General features: G+C 45.2%; 1 protein-coding gene across 1 annotated transcript in view; it reads right to left on the bottom strand.

Annotated features, from left to right (window-relative positions):
* Positions 1 to 3,850: 3,850 nt before the first annotated feature.
* ubl3b (ubiquitin-like 3b) overlaps positions 3,851 to 22,500 on the bottom strand; it is a 25,335-nt gene continuing 6,685 nt past the window's right edge. The window contains exons 2-5 of the mRNA XM_063189658.1: positions 17,108 to 17,216; positions 12,520 to 12,606; positions 11,659 to 11,736; positions 3,851 to 5,629 (exon numbers count right to left, since the gene is read on the bottom strand). Coding sequence (XP_063045728.1) covers positions 5,577 to 5,629; positions 11,659 to 11,736; positions 12,520 to 12,606; positions 17,108 to 17,216 — 327 coding nt within the window. The 3' untranslated portion in view covers positions 3,851 to 5,576. The remainder of the gene's footprint in view (positions 5,630 to 11,658; positions 11,737 to 12,519; positions 12,607 to 17,107; positions 17,217 to 22,500) is intronic.

Genomic DNA, 22,500 nt, shown 5'->3' with positions numbered 1-22,500 from the left:
CAAACCAAATACAAGGAGGCACAGAGGCCGGGATATGAAATGAAATGAAATGATTAAAAACAGGAGTCCAGTTGTTGGAATATGTATAAAAAAAAGTGTCGGAGCGAGCAAGGTTTTTTCCTCTAGCCGGCTGCCAAAAATTAAATAACAAAAAAAAAATCCAGTGGAAAGCTTGGCGCAATCCCGGTGCTTTGCGTCATAACGAAGCGAGCGACCTTTTCAAAAACAATGGAGGAGTAGTAGGCCAGTCAGGCAGGCAGGGAGGAAAAATCTATTAATTCAGGAAGGCTTGGGTGAAAATGAAAAACTCATTACTGCCCCATGAAAGAGACGCTTTATGAGAGGGTCCCCCATAGACATTACTATAGGCCTACTACAGCAGCTGAACTGCCACTGTGGGGGGAGCGAGGGGAGAGGAGAGGGGGAGAGATGAGGGGAGGAGGGGAGAGGAGAGGAGAGGAGAGGAGAGGAGAGGAGAGATGAGATGAGGGGAGGAGAGGAGAGGAGAGGAGAGGAGAGGAATGGAAAAAACTTGATTTAGATTTGGTCATCATGGGGCATGAGGCCTAACGTCTACAGGAGCCAATATAAATATGAAGGATATCTGTAACACAGATGTGAGTGCTGCTTGGGCTTCTGCTGCTGCTGCCCGCCTTGGCCTGTGCAGTCAACTTTCACCCATTAATGGGCTAGAAATTTTCTTCTTTCTCTTCTTCTTCCCAAGAATTGAAATGTAACATTTTTGCTGGCGGGCAGCTCTGGCGTGGTGGCGTGACCAAATGGTCAAGGCCTTGTTGTGATTAGACGACTGCAGGTTCGGAGAAGGATTCCTTCCAGTACCCTCCCTCACCCATGACTGAAGTGCCCTTGAGCAAGACACCTAACCCCACATTGCCCCAGGGACTGTAACCAATTCCATCTAATAATAACCGAGTTGGATTGGATAAAAGCATCTGCAAAGAGAAATGTAACGATGATGTAATGATGACCGCTCCAGTTCTATTTGAAATTGAATAACCATGAACAACTGACTTTGCGTTCAGGTTCAATGGTGGAGGACTGGGCAGTGATTCCAGGCCTGTGCGTCCACATAACTATCGAGAACAGTCACTGACCATGGAGTTAGGTGCAACACTGCCACCTAGAGGCTCAAAGCAGTGCCAAACATTAAGGGCCCTCTCGCTGCTGCTGCTGCTGCAGAATCGTGCCAAAAACCAGAGGGAGGAAATAATATGGAAACCACCTCCTCCCACCCTGCATGCACTAACAGGGTTAGCAATTTAGAGACATTTAATAGAATTACATTGCAGTGAGTCAACAGTACAAAAAAGCTTTTGTGTAACAATGGAGGTTTTGCGTCATTTCTGTAAAGTATGAATGAAGGGCAAAAACCAGCCAATGCTCTTAAAATGCACGTCTGTCGCTCCACATGCATATGAAGGGAGGAAAACTCAATTTTCTACATGAGCAATGACCACAGAAACTTAACACCTGCAATAACAAGAAATGCCGTAAATACATGTAGGACTATGAATGAATAAATAGGACGAGGGAAAAGTAAGGGTGGCTTAAATAAAGAACACAGTGTTGAGCTGTTTGATTCTGTTAAAAAATACAAAATACAAAATGAAAAGAACACACATGCCGTAGGTCGTATCTGGAAAGGCGTTTTATTAAGTTATAATACAGGCTTTAAGCAGAGTTTTCAGTTTAATGATTCCAAGGTAAATTCCAAGAGTGGTGAGGTGGCTGACTGAGGTGAGGTTAACCAACTGTCACTCATGAAGGGTCACTCAGAGGAGGAAGGAACACACAGGCCGTTTCCATGGCAACTACTGTCACCGCGGCCGGTCACCCATGACTGACTGACACGACATGATTCGCTCTCTCCTGCATCATCTGCACCACTCCTATCAAAACATTCAACCACACACTCTGTCGCACTCACACGCATGCGCGCACACGCGCATGCACACGCGCATGCACACACGCACCCACACACACACACAGGCCTGCTGACAGAGGGGGACAAGCCGGTATGTTGTCCCGGGCCCCGGGAGAGAGGGGGCCCAGAATTGGGTCCCTATTACATTGTATGTATTGGGTAGGGGACCATTTCAGATGACTTTGTCCTGGGCACAAAAAAAGCTGTCAGCGGCCCTGCACACACACACTCACACCTTCAGGGCTAATTTCTCATTATATCAACATCAGTAAGCCATTACAAAGTGTAGCAATACTGAACAAAAACAATAGACTGTACTGTATATTTACACATATTTAAAACAATATTGACGTTAAACAACTGAGTAGGGAGTACAGAAATGAAACAGATAGGCCAAGGACAATCAAGTAACTTCTAACTAACCTCAGTTCTCTTGGCACAGTGACAAATATCTAGATGGGTGTGACTCTTCTCATTAAAAAGATGAGACAGTAAGTAGGTACACAACGTCTGCATGATCATGCATGCATCCCCACCCTCGCCCCTCCCCACCTTCACCATCCCACACACCCATGTCTGCCTCCCTGAGGCCTGCTTCTCACCAGCATGGCATGTCCTTAAGACCGACGACAACCCACCTCCTCTTCAGCCCAGCATCCTCACCCCCCCGCCCCCCCATGTATGCCCCACCTCCCCCTCATCATCATCATCATCCCATTGTCATCTCCCTCTTCTTCCTGCCCTGCACAGCATGATGTATCCTAGACAACACTCCACCTCTATCCCCCCTTCATGTCTGCCTCCTTTTCCTCCTCCCCATCCCCATCATGTCTGCCTCCTCCTCCTCCTCATCTTCCTCCCTGCATCTCCTAATGAGGCATCCTTGTCGCTCCTCTCTGTTCATGAGGCTGAGATGGCCTCAGGGGAGCGCTGCTTGCAGACAGACCACGTCGAGTCTACGCACACACAGACACACACACACACACACGCACGCACGCACAGCTCTAGACAGACAGACAAACACACAGAAACTCAGACACACACACACTCCGTGTCAGACACAATGGCAGAACATGATCAGAGTACGGGTGAGGGGGTGAACTGAGGCCACTTTATTTGTCTTTTCGTTTCCTTTTTTCCTTTATTTATGTATTCATAATTATTTACTTGAATTTATTTTTTGCACTGTGCTCATCCCAGCAGTTGTTTTCATGCAACCACACCACCACGTCTTCACAGCACGTCACATTAGAAAAAAAAACAGCAACCCAGGAATCAGTCAAGGGCATTGGCATACAAAACACACACTCACATCCAACACACCAAAGTGAAAAACACTTAACAAACGGCAGGAGAGGGGGGGGTAGACGGGATGTCACTCACACACACACACACAGCAAACACATCAGCAAACACATCAGCACACACACGCACGCACACACGCACGCGCACACATGCACACGGTTACACCAATGGCACCTCTTTTCACCCTCCATACATTTGTTTATTTTATTACTTATTTATTCAAAACAATACATGTGGCACACCTCCCGTCTCCCCGCCCTTGGGACTGAATGACAATAGAAAAAAAAAGAAATCCCACCCAATCACAGATTAAAATCACATCACCTCAGATCAGTTCCTCAAATTTCCACTGCAAAAAACCCAAGCCTCCTTCAGAAGTTACCAGAGGTTTATAAAGTAAAAGTGCTGTTACTAAAGTATCTACCTCACTAGGTACTAGGGGTGTAAATCACAGCCTTCATGACGATACGATTCGGTATCGATTTCTTAAATTAGGGATTCAATTTTTTTTCGATACTTAAGAATTCCCCACGATACGATGAGATTCGGTTCCAGTCGATTTTTTCCAAATTACTTTCCCACCACTATTGTGTTATGGAGCTAGGGCATTGCTCAGGGGCCAACGATTCGATTCTTTTCGATTCTTAAGAATGTCCTACGATGCGATTCGATTAAATCGGCGGCCGATACTTCCGATACATCGAAACATTTCGATTTTATTTACATCCCTATTAGGTACGATGGAGTAACTGGTGTAAAGACTACGTAAGAGCATGTACTAGTGTTGTAATCACACAAGTAAGAGTACCTCTACTTTAGACACCTCTGGAAGATACAGCTAAATAGGCAGATTCATATTTGGATGATAAAAGGTTTTTTTTTTTCGGTGACACATGGCACATCACTAGCAGGCAAGTTGAGAATGGCAAACTGTGTGTAGGGGAGGCAGGCGGGGAGACAGAGACGGGAGGGAGGGGAGGGGTTATGTTGTGCCATTAAGACCATTAAAAACACACGATTAAGTGAAGATAAAGTTCCAAGGTTAAGTGCAGTCCAAAACAAAAAAAAGTCTCTGGCTACAGAACCACGAGCACGCACACAGGCGTACAGTACACACACCCAAAAAACAAGTGTTTTATTTTTCACAACTTGAGGCATGATTTCGTTGTCCCATCCGTTCTCAAGGCTGCCACAGGGCCAGCTCTGACACGGAGAAAAGCGTCACAAAGGAGGAAAAGTGTCTTTTGTCACGGACATGTATGGGACACCTCTCTTGTCCTGTCCCCATGTGCAAAGTCCAAGGGAAACGTTCAATCCCTCTCAACATCCTCTCCAGCATGACTTCTCAGAGGAGGGGAGTGCTTGAATCCACTGAAACTTTGAAATTCAAAAGTCGTCCCAGAGAAGGGGAGTGTGTTCGAACCCTCCAAAAGGCCAAGTCTTTTATTGGCGCAGAGAAACAAAACATTTGACTGCAGCAGATGTCTAGTGTAGGAGCCCTAAGAGCATGGAGAGTTCACTTGAAATCCTCTTTAAAAAGTCATCAGGGGCATAGATCATTCACTTCACATCCCATTTAAAAAGTCATCAAGGAGCAGCCCTGGAACGTTCAAAAAACCCAGCGACATCCTCTCAAATGCCAAGTTGAACGATTTGACCCCTCTTTAAGGGACAACAGGGTCGGGTCCTATCCCTCGTCAAGACCTTCACTCCCACTCACCTCTCTCATCACCCGTAGCGACCAGAGCCCAATTTTGGCAGCATTCTGTACACAGTTTAGTCTGTTTTGTCCATATCCAGAGTTCATTGTTTTTTCTTTATTTGTCCTTTAGTAAAATCTCGATGCGAGTTCTTTTTGGCAACAACAACAAAATATCTGCTAATATAACTTGGCACCAAAAAGAGAGAAGGGGGGGGGGGGGGGGGGGTCTGGTTGGCAAAAACAAAACGGTGTTTAAGAGCTACGGCAAAAAAAAGGATCCAGTTCTGTTCCGTTTTGAAGAGTTCTCAGGCAAAACGATAATAAAAGAAATAAAATCAATCACTTCAAAAAACACTCCACCAGGAGAGAGAGAGAGAGAGAGAGAGAGAGAGAGAGAGAGAGAGAGAGAGAGAGAGAGAGAGAGAGAGAGAGAGAGAGAGAGAGAGAGAGAGAGAGCTACGCAAGTGTGACTGGGCGTAGGCTGAGATGGAGTAGAAGAGATGAGAGGAAGTCCTGGAGATAGGGGATGGGGGACGTGGATGTGGCAATAGTTTTTGGGGTCTGTCATTTCTGTCATTCTCTCTTTGTTTCTCGTTTCTTGATTTTCTTCTTTCTTTCGTTCTTTCACAACAATAGGCAGCAGCTGCTCTCTGTGGTCTTCTCTCTGTTCCTCTGGCCTGAGGGGGGGAGAGAGAGAGAGAGAGAGAGAGAGAGAGAGAAGAAGAAGAAGATAAAGGATGAGTCAGTCCATGTGCTAACAGTGGAGGAAGGAAAATAGGACAGCATGCAGTGTCCTAAAAAAATGTTTTAAATGCCAATAATAAAACAAAAACATTCACAATAACATTCTCAAAGACATAAGCATCTTGTTGATTGACTTAAGATGTGTTTTTGTTAATCTAGCAAGATAACAGTAGGATGGTAGAATTTCTAAAGGATGTGACAAAGCTTCTCAATGTAATTTACTCTCATCACAGTCATCAAATAGTGTAAAGCTTGGCATAAATAACTGAATTCTACATCCGAATATTAAATACATGGAACAATACTAGCCCACCATGGGCTGCTTACATGTATTTCTAGCATGACTACAGTCTACTACACACTGCTATAGACTGATTGCGGTGTAGCGTGGAAGACAAAGAGGGAAGATAAAACTGTATGTCATGACGTCATCACAATGTTATCGCAACTGCCCACATTTCAGTTATAGGCACGGAGAGAGGGGCTGGGGGACAGAAAGGGGGAGAGAGAAAGAGAGAGAAAGAGAGGAGGTAGAGGAAAATAACCGCAGTGGAGATGGAGAGGGAGCGGGAGGGAGAGACAGAGAGATAGGGATAAAAGGAGAGTGCATAGCTGTGCTAGACATGTTACAGGCATGTTGTGCTCTGCTTGACTCAGCAAAGATGCAGCCTGTTCCCTCTCCCCCATGCTGTGCCTTCATCTGGGCAGGACCACACAGTCAGCTGTGCAACTCAGATAGGAGGGAGAAGATGGAGTGTGTGTGTGTGTGTGTGTGTGTGTGTGTGTGTTGCATGCATGCATGCATGTACAGTATACTGTATGTGTTTGTGTGTTTATGTGCAAGTGTGTGTGTGTGTGTGTGTGTGTGTGTGTGTGTGTGTATGTGTGTGTTTATGTGCGCGTGTGTGTGTGTGTGTGTGTGTGTGTGTGTGTGTGTGTGTGTGTGTGTGTGTGTGTGTTGTATGCGTGCATGTACAGTAGGCCATACTGTATGCAGCAGACACCTCTGGGCATCCATCTGGCACTCCGAGTAGAGAAAGGCTGTTTAAAACTGCACCGACTACGGTGGAAAATCATATGTGAACATCATTACTGTTAATGCCAGAGTGCTCCTAACTGTATTCAAAAAAGCATTGATGGTCAACTTGAATGAGAGTTATTCTTTGTTGCTGGATCAATTCCACACTACTTTTTTAATGATCCTATTGATATGCCGTAATCTTGTGTGGGTGTGAAACTCAATAAAAATACCACTGACTGAAATATATTATCTATAAATTGTATTAAATATAAACTAAGACCTCAAGTGCAAGGATCTTCAGAGTGCGTTTTGGATTCATTGGTGTTAGGATGTATCAGCTTCCTATTACAGAGTGTGAACGCTGACCTCATTTAACAAGGCGGCCCTGTCGCAATCTGCGTCATAACAGCGCATTCGTTTCAGTAACTTTTCTGGTTCATTACCTAACATTAACATTAACATTTAGACGACGCTTTCATCTGCTGCGACTTACCGAGGAGGATATATAAACATCATGGTTCACATTACTCACTTTTCCGTGCACTATTTTAAACGGCAAGGCTGTTTAAAAGCTGTGCGACAGGAACATTTGGGAACGACTTTCAGATGAAGAAAATGCCATTTGGGGTCACTTCTTTATAATGTCAGACAGAACTTCTGGTTTCAGATCAGCCGTAACGCCACTCTCCTCATTCTTCACTCTCCACGCCACTCTCCGCTTTCTGCCTCTTCCCTGCAGCTAGCCACAGCAATGTGGGCCTGCTTAGCAGCCAGAGAGAGGAGGAAGCCACTCGGCCACAAGTGTTATTAGTGACAGCTGACAAGTCAAAAGTTATTACTTCTATTATTATATTTAGAGTTGTGTAAAGGAGAAGTAGAAGTACTATTACAGATGTAATTACAACCCCAGTAGTATGCTATTGGAAGAAACCATGCAATATCATACTACTAGGGTTATAATTACATGGACTTCATACAACTCTGAATATCCTTACATAGTACTGGAGTATATTTCTAGAAACCATAGAGTTACTATAAATACTTGACAACTAATCTTGAAACAAACAATGGACAAAGTCTATCCCTCCACCATGCCGTGCGAAGGATATTTGTTATATAGTTGGGTGTATGTGTGCGTGTGATATGCTAACATCATACAACACCACTGTACCTGGCTTACGTTTCTAAATCGGATAAAGAGGCGTCCATTCTACCACAACAACACTCCTTGAGGTCAAATTCTGTGGATCACCATCCAAATTCGTGGTAATTACAATTCCATGAAGTGGGTATGATGTAAGGTGCTATATCTGTTAAAGGTCATATATACTCTAGTAGCCAGCAAGATGACAGCCATTGTGGTTACGAAAGTTTCTTTTAAAAAAAAAAGTGTCCCTGAAGACGCATGCTGTCGGTCAGTACCACTGCCCATCGACATGAGATCATTAGACTATTACTACTACCAGTAATAGTCTACTACTATTACCACAACCACAACAAATAATAATAAATCATCATTATAATCCTCTTGTTTCATGTGATTCAGGAAAAAAAACATTTAACACCATGGTACCTGGCTTACGTTTCCAAACCGGATAAAGGAGTCCTTTCTACCACAACAATCAACACAACCCTATTTGAGCTCAACTATGGTCACGTTAGACATGCTCTGGCAATCACCATCTAAACACCCAAACTCGTGGTAATTGCAATTCCATGAGGCGGGTATGATGTAAGGTGTTATATCTGTTAAATGTCATACTGTAGTAACAAGCAAGATTACTGGCATTGTGGTTGTGAAAGTTTCCTTTTAAAAAAGTGCCTACGAAGACAAACACTGTCGGTCAGTACCACTACCCAGCAACATGATATCACTAGGCTAAGTACTGCAGAGAATAATCTACTACTATTATAACACACAACCACAATAAATAATAATAATAAATCATCATTATAATCATCTATGATTCAGGAAAACAACACACCACTGTACCCAGCTTACGTTTCCAAACCGGATAAAGGGAGTCCTTTCTACCACAACAACCAACACTACTTGAGGTCAGCAGAGGCCACAAATATGGACATGCTCTGTGGGCTATGGCCACCGCTCAAACATTCACATTCGTGGCCAATGCAATTCCATGAAGTGATTGTGACGTGAGAGTGCCGTTTCTGTTCTTTTCTGTTCCGTTGCAGTTTTTCCTCAACTGGTTTGGCTCATTTCTTGAAACCGAAAACACAATTTTATAACGGAAAGGTTGTTTGGTCAACCAGTCTTGCAGTTCTGCACAGCTTTTCACATCACTTGCAAAAAAAAAAAGTTTCATTTAAGCTTCAAAAATCAACCATTTGTCCCAAGGACTGTACATTCTTGTATACAGTCAATGATTTGTCCTGATTAATCAGGAATAATCACATACGTTTGTCCTTATACTGAATGTATAACACAGACAGTTCCTTTATAAAGTAAATGCTTGAAAGGCTTAATGGCCTGTGAAGCATCCCCTTTAACGGGTGTTTCTAGGTGGCCAAGAACATGCTGATTTATAATCTGTACGCCTGCATCCAAAGTAAACTCTTTCTGCTGCTGTTCAAACGTTCGTCAGTACACAAGCAGTGTTGTAAACGGTCTCCCTCTCTCTGTCTCTGCAGCGTGCCAGAGTGAGGTAGGGACTCCATTTTGTAGGTCTAAGCCATTTACCCTACTCCTTAATGACCGCTTCCTTCTGTACAGAATATTTCAAATCTAAAGCGAATAATCAGTAGAACCAGTTTCTGGATCTGGAAAGCTCATTTTGAACCTGTGAGCCATTCCTGGGGCCTTAATTCTCAAGAAGAAGGGTTTTAGCAGCAGACTGTGGCATATTCCAGTGAGTAGTGGAGTAGAGAGTTCTAACCATGTGAATATTAGACAGTATTAGGGTATAGATTCTTGATTTACCCCAAAGGCAATTAACAGGGCTGTGATTGGACCAAAAATGAAGGAAAAATCTTAAGAGCACATTGTGTGACAATTTTCTAAAGTGATGGAGGTTGTATAAATAAATGCATTTTCGGGTTGGACTAATCAGGCAAAATATGAAATTAAGGATATGTACACACATGCTGCCACTTCGGTCAAATACATCTGTATAACTTGAATGAGGAAACTATAAATAGTTACTGGTGGATTTCTAGTTTGACAGATTGTTAGTTTGCCGTCTACCATTCTACCATTGTAAAATCATCGTCATCTAACTATGAAACAAACAAACAAACAAACAAACAAAAAGTAAACAAAAAACAAACCCAAAAAGCCCAATGCCCCGGTTACAACTGTTAAAGTATATGCAATAGCTGCAACTAAAAACGCAACCACCCATTTCCAAGAGCACTCCAAGGACAGTCCGATGAAAGCCAAAGTTCTAATGGCAACCTGGCACTCGTCTCGTCCTAGACATGCCAATCTAACTTTATATAACAAAACCCGACAGGGCCCATTACAAAGACAATATTGGGTCATACGAAACCATTTATGAGTTGGGGAAAAGGCATTACATTCGTGGGTTTTTTTCCGGTACCCTTCTCTGACTTTTAAGGACGGACTACAATCGCTGAAACAAAAGGAGTGCGTGGGCCCTTTTTTTTTGGAGAAGGGTAAAAGTACTGTGGCACCAGTGAGTGAGTCCAGCAGCACTATTCAGCGTATTCTGCACCCCTATTCTTTGGGTCTTTGGGTTCCATTCAAATGCAAACCAAATTTTCTTTTCTGAATAATGCTGGCTCCATTACTTCGGTCTACTGGCCTCGGGATTCTTGAAGCACACCGAGAAACACACACACACTCACAAGCACGCACACAGACACACACGAACACACACACACAGACACAGACACACACACAGACACACACACACATATGAACACACACACACATATGCACGCACGAACACGCACACACCTTGAAACTTCATTTAACGTCACATCTCCACATAAACAAGGTCTTTTTTGTCATTTTAGTATCTGCGCGATTACGCTGGAGTGCTCCAAATATTTTCTCCCCAACACTTGAAGAGAAAGAGAAGAGGGGGGGGGGGGGGAATTCAACTAACTGGCTACTCCAGTGCCTGAAAAGTTGGAAGTAATCAATGTCTGGCAGCCGACGGTACCTCTGAGCTGCTGTGGCGAAAAGAGGAGATGAGGGAAGAGGAGAGAGAGAGAGAGAGAGAGAGAGAGAGAGAGAGAGAGAGAGAGAGAGAGAGAGAGAGAAGGAGAGAGAGAGAGAGAGAGAGAGAGAGAGAGAGAGAAATGATGGATGGATTTGAACCCTTCTGAAAGGGGATTGACAGGGCATTTTGGCGTGGAGGAGGAGTGGAGAGGAGACAAGAAAGGGGTAGAGAGGAGGGAAGGAGAAGAGAGGGGGATGAAAGGGAAGATACTGCCAGGGCCTGTTGCCTTGGAGGAGAGGAGCGAAGACAAGAGAAGAGACGAAAGAAAAGTTAAAAGGAGGGCCAGGGCCTGTTGCCTTGGATGAGAGGAGCGAAGACAAGAGAAGAGACGAAAGAAAAGTTAAAAGGAGGGCCAGGGCCTATTGACTTGGGGGAAGAGTGAAGAGTGAAGACAAGAAGAAAAGGAGAACAGAAGAAAGAAGAGGCAAGGAAGGGGGAGAGAAGAGGAAACAGAGAAGAGGAGAGTAGTAATAGGAGCTGAGTACAAGGGAGCAGAGATGAGGAGAAGAGAAGAGAAGAGAAGAGAAGAGAAGAGAAGAGAAGAGGCAATCAGAGCCAGGCCTCATTGCCTTGGTGGGCCTCTTACCATGAAAGAAGAGGGGAGTAGACGAGGAGAGGAAAAAAGGGGAGAAAATAAATGAAAGTAAAAGAGAAAGAAAGGAAGAAAGGGAGAAAATAAAAGAGGAGAAGATTAGAACCAGGGCCCGGTGCCTTGGTTCGACTGGCCTCTTACCATGAGAGTTGGGCTCCGGCAGGGTTTCTCTGGCAACCAAGTGCATGACAGTTGTTCTGCCAGGGGGGAGCTTCAGAGCTGGCCAATGAGAGAGAAGAGGGAGAGAAAAGGGGGAGCATTTTAATAGCTGGATAGTCGTTTTGCCAATTTGTTTGACCACTGCATTTCTGTGGCAACCCAAAAACACGGGAGGATTTTTTGCTTTGACCTTACTGATCGGGTCATGAACCATTACAGATCTAACCATTAGAAACACTCAAACACACACAGTACAGTAGAACGTAGCATGCCAACTGTCAAAAGAGACAGTAAAATCTGGAAACTGTGAAGGGGGAGAGCAGTTATGGCCTTGATATGGTATGTGATTCTGGTGCTGACAATCTGGGAAGAGAGCATTTCTATTTAGAGAGTCATTTTGATTCTCTGGGAGGTCTAGTACAGTGTTTCTCAAACTTTTTTTAGGCGAGGCACCTGAAAAATGTCAAGGCACCCCAAGCCAACAAGCCGTAACATGGCATTGCATCCGATACCACACAAGCTTTGAAAAGTAACACATTCGGAGACGTCACATGACCTACACCGGCACCCCTGTTGAGAAACACTGGTCTAGTGCACATGAAGAAAATGACAATAAAGCAGATTGACTGATGGAATGACAGATATGATAGATAGATAGCTAGATACGCAAGCAGAGACTGTAGATAGAGCCACAGGCAGACACAAAGACAGACACTGATAGAGTGATATAGAGTGGTACAGACAGTGAAGACAGAGCAACAGACAGATGGACACTGTAAACAGAACGACAGACAAACAGAACGACAGACAGACAGACAGACAGGCAGACAGACAGCCACTAACCTCCAAGCGTGACGTTGCCGTGCAGGAAGCGTCCCTGGAAGATGAGGCGCAGGATGCTGGGGCTGCTCACCTGCTCCTCCTCCCAACCTGCAGGGGGAGACATAGCAAAACACACACACATGCACATCCGTCAGGAGAGACACACCTAGGGTACACTCCATTATCCTAACTCCCGTCCTCCATCGTGCTTGTGGCCTTGAGATGATGTCGCAAGAAGTCACTGAGGTGACATAAGTTTAATTCAATATCTCGCAAAAAGTGCAATTCAAAGGTCATTTTCTCATTTGCAATCGGGATGTTGGATCGGGAAAGGTCCTTCAAAAGTTGTTGTAGCTAAGCTGCCAGTGGGAAAACTTAATTGCTTTGTCCAAGCAGCCGGGCCACAAGCACAGCTCGAGAACGGGGGTTAAGAGAATGGAATACACTCTGGTGAGGAGATGCACACATGGGGTGTGACAGGGGAGCGTTTCTCAACGTTGCTAACTAAGTTACTTGGCTGCAATGCAATTTCCCATTGACAACCAGGGCTCTAAATTAACTTTTTCCACCACCAGCCAATTTGGCTAGTAGACATTTTTTCTTACTAGCCAAATGGAAGGTCAACTAGCCATTTTTTTTATCTCACCAAAATAAACCATGCGTTAATTATGTTGCTTTTAATTATTCCATTAAACTATAACCTCAACACAGACAAACAATATAAACATTATACTCAACATATTTCACTGTTCAGTTTATTCTATAATTATTTAGTAATTATTTTTATTACCTGCATTGTCATTATTTTTTATTCAATTTCCTCTGAAAACAGTGAATTGCATCGCACATGCCTCTCACATACCAGACCTACGCTGGACCATATACTGTACAGACCAGACAGCCAAACACTAGCCTATTACACCATCACCCAAACCTCACATGCAGTATAGGCCTACACCTCACACAAAAACAGCATGCCTTCAACACACATGTTGCACACATACCAGACTTTCAACATACACTAGCCAAACACACACAACCAAACACTACAAAACCTCATATCCCCCACACAGTATCACTTAAACTTCACACACAGTAGGCCAAATGCCATGGACAATGCACAGAAGAGAGGGGTGGGGAGGAGAAGAGGAGGACACACACACACACACACACACACACACACACAGCCAACTCAGTGCGATGTGTATGATGTCTGCATTGTGTGTTTCTTTATGCTGCTGCTGCTGCTTCACACATTTAGGTTCCTGCAGGATTAATACTTGCTTCACTCTAATATCATGCGCTAATGACAATAATTAGGCAACGCTATGTCTAAACTAGACATCGAATAACATTACGGAGACCACCAGCTTACTTTGGTACTTTCATAGCGTCGCTAGTTTTTTGTTACCGTTTTTTTCACTTACTCGTTCATCCATGTCAAACTCGTACATGGTCTTTCCGATGGCGTGGGCATTATTAGGAAACGACAACTCCATCGTAGGTAGTTGCGAGGACCTCGCAAATATCAGACGACTTCTGACAGCAGGGCTACACGGTTTTGACAGACAGCTGTCATGCTCCTCCACTCATGCCGTTTTCGCTCCACCACCACCACCACTCCATTTCAGCGTCACTACAGTTGCAAGTTGCCAACACATAACCTTGCTCTAACCACTGCCGCATTCTTTTTCACCCGTCCAAAACCTACAAAACCGAAGTAATCAGCGCTAGTCCGCTCATTGAAAATATTTGATCAACAGTAGTTCCAGCGCGGGTATCTAACACGCAGCCAATGAATGTGAAGCTGCGTTGTTGTGATTAACGGCCAGCCAATAGGTGTGGGCTACATCATGACGGTAGGCCTAATGTTCATGGGTAATGTAGGCGCCGTTTTACGTTCATTAGACGGCAGTCAGCCACAGATCTGTGCTGGCAGCTGTTTGACGTTCGGGCGCGCGCTAGAGTCTACCGGCCAATTTGGCTAGTGGATGATTTTTTCTACTAGCCAAAATTGATTTTCACCCGCATTTGGCGTGTTGGCGTGCGTTAATTTAGAGCCCTGCTGACAACCTACCTACTTGCTAACTGGTTGGCAATGAGAGAGAGAGAGAGAGAGAGAGAGAGAGAGAGAGAGAGAGAGAGAGAGAGAGAGAGAGAGAGAGAGAGAGAGAGAGAGAGAGAGAGAGAGAGAGAGAGAGAGAGAGACAGAGACAGAGAGACAGACAGACAGACAGACAGACAAGGAGAAGGAGAGTAGTGGAGAGAGACCAAGAGACTAGTGGAAAGATCATTTGAGACAAGTGCAAATGTGTATGGCATTTCTTCCTAGCAAATGTGCATGTAGAATATTAACAAGCTTCAATAAAACAAATAACACAGAAAGGGATCCAAGAACAACCAAAAGTGGGGAGTAGGAGTTGTGGCACACGACGTGTGTTTGTGTAAGGACATGACAACACGACCCACTTTTATAGCCATTTGCAATGTGATATACTTTGTTTTTTAACGTTCTGACTTCACAGCCCGTCCCGAAGGCGGCGTAGGTGTGAGATTAATGTCTTTGGCTGCTCTGAGCGACCGTTTGTGTGTGAGAAGAGAGAGTCATCGTTTTCACGACTTCGACAGCCCTGCTCCCATGATGAGTCACAAGTGGCAGTATGCTCCTGTCCCATCTGTGCTGCGCGGCTAGGTGGCTAAATGTCCTGTGAATTTATACACCGCCAGCTCCGAGCTATAGCTACATCTGCCAGACCGTGATTTCCAATGCAAATGCAATCGCAAACACACACGTGCGCGTGTGTGTACACACACACAGTTTCAGGCAGACACACACAGTTTTGGGTCTCACACACACACAGTTTTGGGCACACACACACAGTTTTGGGTCTCACACACACACAGTTTCAGGCAGACACACACACACACAGACACACAGACACACAGACACACAGACACACACGCACACACACACACTCACACACACACGCACACACAGACACACACACACAGACACACAGACACACAGACACACAGACACACACACCTTGTATGTATTATACAAACTTTCCGGCCATTACTGGCAAATACAATGTGGCATTTTAAGCCCAATGACTTCTGGCTCTTCCTGAATTGGCAGTGGCTCTGTGGGGCAGGAGAAAGTGCCTAAAGTGCCTTTAAGTTCCAGTAATGTCACACCCTCTGAGCGTACTTAAATAAACACTCGCCAGGAGGTTCTTGGACGGATCAGTGTTAAACCAGTCTGTCATTTAGCACTGACACCCACTGGAGAGAGAGAGAGAGAGAGGTGGGGACAAGAGAACGGTCACACGATTTAAACAAGCAATTCAAGTACTTCCCACAGAATATGTGTTAATCAAGGTGGTGGTGGGGGGGGGGGTCTGTATCAGAGAGACATTGAACAATTATGGGTGATCTGGAATTTGAATATGTCACTCACTATCTACCTACCTACCTACATACTGGCAAAGCCTCTTCATGACCTAGTTCTACCTGCAGACTTGACAAGAGAGCTGACTTCAATAATTAACTCTGAGACTTGCCTTGTGCCAGTTTGAATCAGCCGATTTAGTGAATGACTGGAACCAGAGCTCGGATTACAGGATGTACTGGGTGATATGTCGCCAGCTGATCGAGCAACCTTGACATTTCTAGGCATTAAGGGTGTAGGACTTGGTAGAATTAATTGTGCCGGATGCTTGACTTTGAAACAGTACTTGGTTTCCTCGAAAATTGACGGCTACTTGTACTACCAAGCATGCTTCCTGGACTCGGAGAAATGGCGTATGAATCACCATGGCTGGATCTCAAATGGCGCACTTGTGCACTTCAGGCACTATGTTTCAGTGCGTAACTAATACGGCATACACACTGAAACATGGACACTGAAGTGCACAAGTGCACCATTTGAGATTCAGCCCATAAGTCACTGGCTAGTTGCTAGTGGTCATAGTGGCATGCGCGATAAGGCATCATACAATGGGGATGGGAAGGCATGTGTGGGCCTGTCTGGGAATCACTCAGGGGTCTTACACACCAGGGCGGTAAAAGCGTTGCGGAACGGCTGCGTTTTTTTGCCGGCGTCTGTGAAAATACATTGAAACATATCTGTCCTTACACACCAACCGGCGGTAGTCGAGCGTCAGCGGCGCGGGAGACGCCTAAGCGCCGCGCTGTATTTGGAAAATAGAATTCGAGCGTATTTTTCACGCCGGCGACCGGCGGTGTCTCATTCAAATGAATGGCAAAGTAGCATGCTAGCTTTGGCTGTGGGGAGGGTTTTGAACAGGACTGGCCGCGCACGCCGACGCTGTCAGTGTGAAAGGCAGAGAAAAACACGCTGGCCGAAACTAAGCAGAAAGACCGCGTTCGTCCCGCGACCGTTCCATTCCGCCTTGGTATGTTTTGCCCCTCAGGGGCCAATTCTCGACAACATGGCAGGCAATGGGGAAGGGTAGGTGTGTGCGTGTGCACTCACTGGTGTGTGTGTGTGTGTGTGTGTGTGTGTGTGTGTGTGTGTGTGTGTGTGTGTGTGTGTGTGTGTGTGTGTGTGTGTGTGTGTGTGTGTGTGTGTGTGTGTGTGTCTCACCCTCAGGCCAGTTGTCGAAGACATGGCGGGCAATGTCGGTGGCCGAGTCGTTGGGTGAGAATGTGAAGTCCTGGGTCTTACCGCTGACCAGAATCAGGCGAAGATTCACCTGCACACAACAGAGAAAAACAGGCATTACATTACACTACAATACAATACAATACCCCTAGTTGCAATGTCATTACAGTGTATTGCACATTCAAGATGCCTGAAGAAGATCGATGATCGAAACATTGCTCCCAATAAATCAAGTCTTTTGCAATCAGTGTGCAGATCCTTTCCCGCTCCAACATGTGACAGTTTTTTGATTTGGCACCTGCTGATGCTTTTTTCCTGGATGTGCGCACTTTCCACTACACTCTAGTGTATTGCAATACCACACAAGTGACAGTCACACAAGTCAAGTGATAATAAAGCAATACAACTTTATCTGAAGTGGCATAAATGAGAGGACCCAACAAGGTCACATATGCATTTAAGCATGACACCAGAGAGGATCAGCCATGTAATGCGTTCCAATAGATTTTTTGAAGACAAATGCTTGATATTGTTATCTGATGATCACATTTCACAGATTTGAATAAAGAACAGAATAGAACAGAATAGAATAGAATACTCTTCATTGTCTCTATACACATTTACAACGATAATTGCTTACATACAACAGGATTGAAGCCTCACACTCATCGGTTTAACATGCATATGGATCTGCAATGAGTTGCACAGAACAGTCTGTTAACGGAACTCTCAACCTACAAATCTGACCAGTGCATTCCCCCTCATATCTGTAGAACTCATGACAATAGTGAAGCGACTCATGACCTCATGAACACATGACAATAGTGAAGCGACAAAGACTTCATTGAGGAGAAAACTATGGATGTACCGAATCCAATATTCGATTTTTGTGTGATCGGAGTAGGATATACTATTCAGTTTCGGATTCAGCTATCATCTAGCAACCATCAGGTCTTGATTTCCCCAATGATTCATACTCTGGTTCTAGCCATTCACTACATCAGTTGATTCTCATCTGCAGTCTCGTCTTCAGCCCAGTGACCTCTCGATGCTCCCTGTCTGGATTGAGCACTCTTCCCTAATTTGTTTTTTTACCCCCCTGACCATTCATCTAATAAAACCGTGACCGGCTTTACCCCACATCTCATCTGATCTGAGGATTTCCGGTCAGATGGGTTCATTCATTTATTCTCTTCTCTCCCTTCTTCTCTTCCCTCTCTCCTCTTTATCTTTCCATCATCTCTATCCTGTTCTCTCTCTCTTCTTTTCCCTTCCCTTTTCTCCTCTCCCTTTCCTCTTCCTTCTCCCCTATTCTCCTTTCTTTCTTTTATCTTCTTCTTTTACCTCTTCCTCCTCCTCCTCTTCCTACTCTTCTTCTTCCCTGCTCTTCTTTCGGGAGCAGCCCCAGCCCAAGCCCCACTAGCCTACAAGCACAAATCTGGACAGTTGCACTAATGCGATAACCCCAGGTGTCCCGGGCGTTTCTGGAGGAGGTTATTAAATTTGCATGGCCTGTGCATAACCCGGGAGAGCAGAGCAGAGTAGAGTAGTGTAGTAGAGAAAAGGGGGCTTGTCTCAATGGAGGGGGAGGGGCAGGGACAAGGGCACATGCAGGCGAGTGTGGAGGGTGGATGGATGGGGAATCTTCTTCAGTGTGTTAGTAGGTCAGGCCAATTAAACGAGCACCGTTTCCAAATTGTCGGGCTCAGGTCTATGAAATCTTCATAGAAAAGTTTATGAAAATTAAAGAAAACTACATCAAGGATCTTCTTTCCCCCTCCATTTCTCAAGCTCACCGAATGACAACTGTGTATGATAATGTGCTGTACAAATACTACTGCTATTTTTTTCCCCCGCCATATCACCCACCTCTACAGGGGTGAAGCATCAAACTCTCTTTCCCCCTCCATTTCTCAAGCTCACTGAATGACAACTGTGTATGATAATGTGCTGTACAAATACTACTGCTACTATTTTTTCCCCCCGCCATATCACCCACCTCTACAGGGGTGAAGCATCAAACTCTGATCGCCATGTGCAAGCACATCCCCATGTCTGACCCCTTTCCACCACTAAGACCCCCTGGTCAGTTCAATTGGATTGACTTTCCAGCCCACTACATCGCACCTGCTACAGCCCTAGTAGTGGATGTGTTTAGCAGCTCTGGTGGAAAAAGGCTAATCTTCAGCTCATCTTCCTTCTTATTCAGGGGTCATTGAAGGCACAGATTCTAGTAGGCAGCACAAGTACATTGAAGACCTCCCTCAAACACTCAGCCCTCCTGGCGAATGACTGAACCTGACTTTCCATCTCATTCCTTCTTCAGGGGTCATTGAAGTCACAGATTCCCAGAATTATACACAAGTATATCATAGACCTCCTTCATACACCCAGCTCCACTGGCAAATGACTGAACATGACTTTGCTCCCCACTACACCCCCTGATGCAGCCCCACTGTAGTGCATGTACTGCATGTTAGCAGCTCTGCTGGAAAAAAAGGCTACTGCTCTGGATCATCTCACTCCTTGTTCAGGGGTTGTTGAAGTCACAGATTCCAGGACCTATGCACGAGTATATCGTAGACCTCCATCATAGACACCTCACCCAAACCCCCTGGCCAGTGACTCATTCCGACTTTTCAAGCCCACTACATCACCCCTGCTGCAGCCCAAGTGCATGTACAGCTCTGGTGGAAAAAGGCTAACTCTATGGATCATCTAACTAACACCTTCTTCAGGGGTCATTGAAGGCACAGATTCCAGGACCTATGAACAAGTATATCGTAGACCTCCCTCCAACACCCAGACCCCCTGGCCAGTGACTCATTCCGACATTTCCAGCCCACTACATCACCCCTGCCAACCCGTGTGTGTGTGTATTGTTAGCAGCTGACACAGAAATGTATGTAATGTGCTCAAGATCAGCTTCCTCTGCTCTCCTGCACCCAGGGTGTTGCCAATCCTCCTTCAGGGGTCATCGGAGGAACAGATGGGCAAGATCTGGCCTCCAAGGAGGTCAAAGGTGAAGGTTAAGCCACACACACAAGGTGAGTTCTCGTCAGTCATTCACAAAAAGCTGCTGATTCTGATTAGAACACCTGCTGCTAAGCTAGTTGAAGTAGGCTATTATGAAATAGAACGGCTGGAGTTTAGTAGGTAGAACCAGTGGAACCAGTATGTAGGGCCCTATGATTTCCGCGAGACGAAAACACGGACGGAATCACGGAATGTGGACATTAAAACGGAATTTGAGAAAAAATAAAGCGGAATTTGAGAAAAATTCAAACGGATTTCATAGGGCCCTAAGTATGGGGCAGCACTTCTATTGTACTTAACATATTCTAAAATATATTGTATCATCATATAGTAATATAGTCACGACTTTGCTACAATGAAAAGATATACTGTATACTTTTTCCATCAACTATGATTTATCACTCCACATAACGAATGTGCTACACTCTATCACTCTATCACTCTATCTCTATCAGTTGAAAGTGGAGTAAGTTGCACCACTTCTGATGAACTCAAAGTGTCCAGAATACGGCCTGTATAGCCAGCACACAGTATTTTAAATACAGGGACAATATCCACGCTGCAATGTCGGTCTCGATGCCTTACTCTAGGGACATGGCATGAGGATCAGGTCTTTGTTCCAAGCATTCACTTCATCAGCTGACTAATTGCCATGGCTTTTGAGCCTCCCTGGTGAGGAGTTAATTATTGAAACTGCCTACACCAGTAGGTACGGGCGTGGCGACATGGAATTTGTGGCACTGGAGCAGTCAGTTAGGGTGTCAGACTTCCTCACCCATTCTCCTCCACGACTGAGGTACGGATCACTGACAATACACCAACGTACCGCAATATGCACCTGGCTTGGTCCATGTATGACATTTTGGTTGTGTTTTTGAGCATAAACTGATGATTTTTTACCATTCCATAACCACTTATTACCTAAATATTGCCTAACTTGTCCAAAGGAAATAAGTTGTAGAGACTTCTTTTGGATCTTGAAAGACGAACAAGCTTGAGAGATGAATTTCACGTGCAGCCACAAAATCGAGCGTTGGGGGACAAAATGAGTGGAGGTGGTGGTAATGGGTCGCGGCCTAATAGTTTTCCAGAGCCTGTGCATATTATCACCCTTCGCTGAGGCATGCCATGCACTAAACACATTTCCCCATCACACCCCGCCCTAGCCAGTCTCCTCCTGTGTGGGATAGATGGATGTGCAGTTCCAGTTCCTGTGTGTGGGGCCACAGGCATGCCGGACCAGCAGGGAGCACAGGCTTTACCCAGCACCCAGCTGGGCCTGGCAGCTCAGGTCAGGGCACCACACACACACACACACACACACACACACACACACACACACACACCTCACAGTATATATGCACGCTCACTCTCACACACACACACACACCTCTCACGGTATGCACGTACGCGCGCACACACACACACACACACAGACACAGACACAGACACACACACAGACACACACCTTTCACAAACATGTACACACACAGATCACACACATACACACACAACCTACACAGCGCACACACACACACACACACACACACACACACACACACACACACACACACACACACACACAACCTACACAGCGCACACATACATAACACACACAACACACACACACACACACACACACACACACAGACACACACCTTTCACAAACATGTACACACACACACACACACACACACAACCAGGGCTCTAAATTAACACACGCCAACACGCCAAACACGGGTGAAAATCCATTTTGGCTAGTAGAAAAAAATACCTACCCGCCAATTTGGCTAGTAGCGCCGGAGTGCAGTAAATTATGAACGGTAAACCGGTGCTCTGACGGACGGTGAGATTTCCTACATTACCCATGGACACTAGCGTCACGACGTAGCCTCCCACCGTGGGCTTTCCAGTGCAGCGAGCAGCAACCCCATGCTGTTGCACGCGCCAGGATTGAAAACATTTCAGACGACCAGCCTTCTGTCAGCTACACTGCGCTCTCACTATTCTGACACTCAGCTCTCCTCCTAAGCTCTCGTCGCTTTCGCTACAACCTTTTTTAACGTCACTACTGCTATTATTACTATATGAACCTTGCTGTAACAGGCTGCATTTTTGAAGCAGCGAGGCCCTGACCGTTTCAATGACAGGACTAACGCAGAGCTACTTCTGTTCTGTAGGCTATGTTTTGTGCGAATGATGAGAATGTGGCGGGGGTTAGAGCAAGGTTCTGTGTGTTGGTGAATGCTATTAGTAGGCTAATTGTAACCGTAATAATAGTGACGTTAATAGCGACAAGGGCAGAGGAGGAGAGCTGACTGTCAGAGTAGTGTGACCGT

The sequence above is a fragment of the Engraulis encrasicolus genome, chromosome 23 (genome assembly GCF_034702125.1).
Source record: "Engraulis encrasicolus isolate BLACKSEA-1 chromosome 23, IST_EnEncr_1.0, whole genome shotgun sequence".
In the NCBI taxonomy this organism is placed as follows: domain Eukaryota; kingdom Metazoa; phylum Chordata; class Actinopteri; order Clupeiformes; family Engraulidae; genus Engraulis; species Engraulis encrasicolus.
Note: the sequence above shows the minus strand (reverse complement) of the source record. Positions and strands in the feature narration are given on the sequence as shown.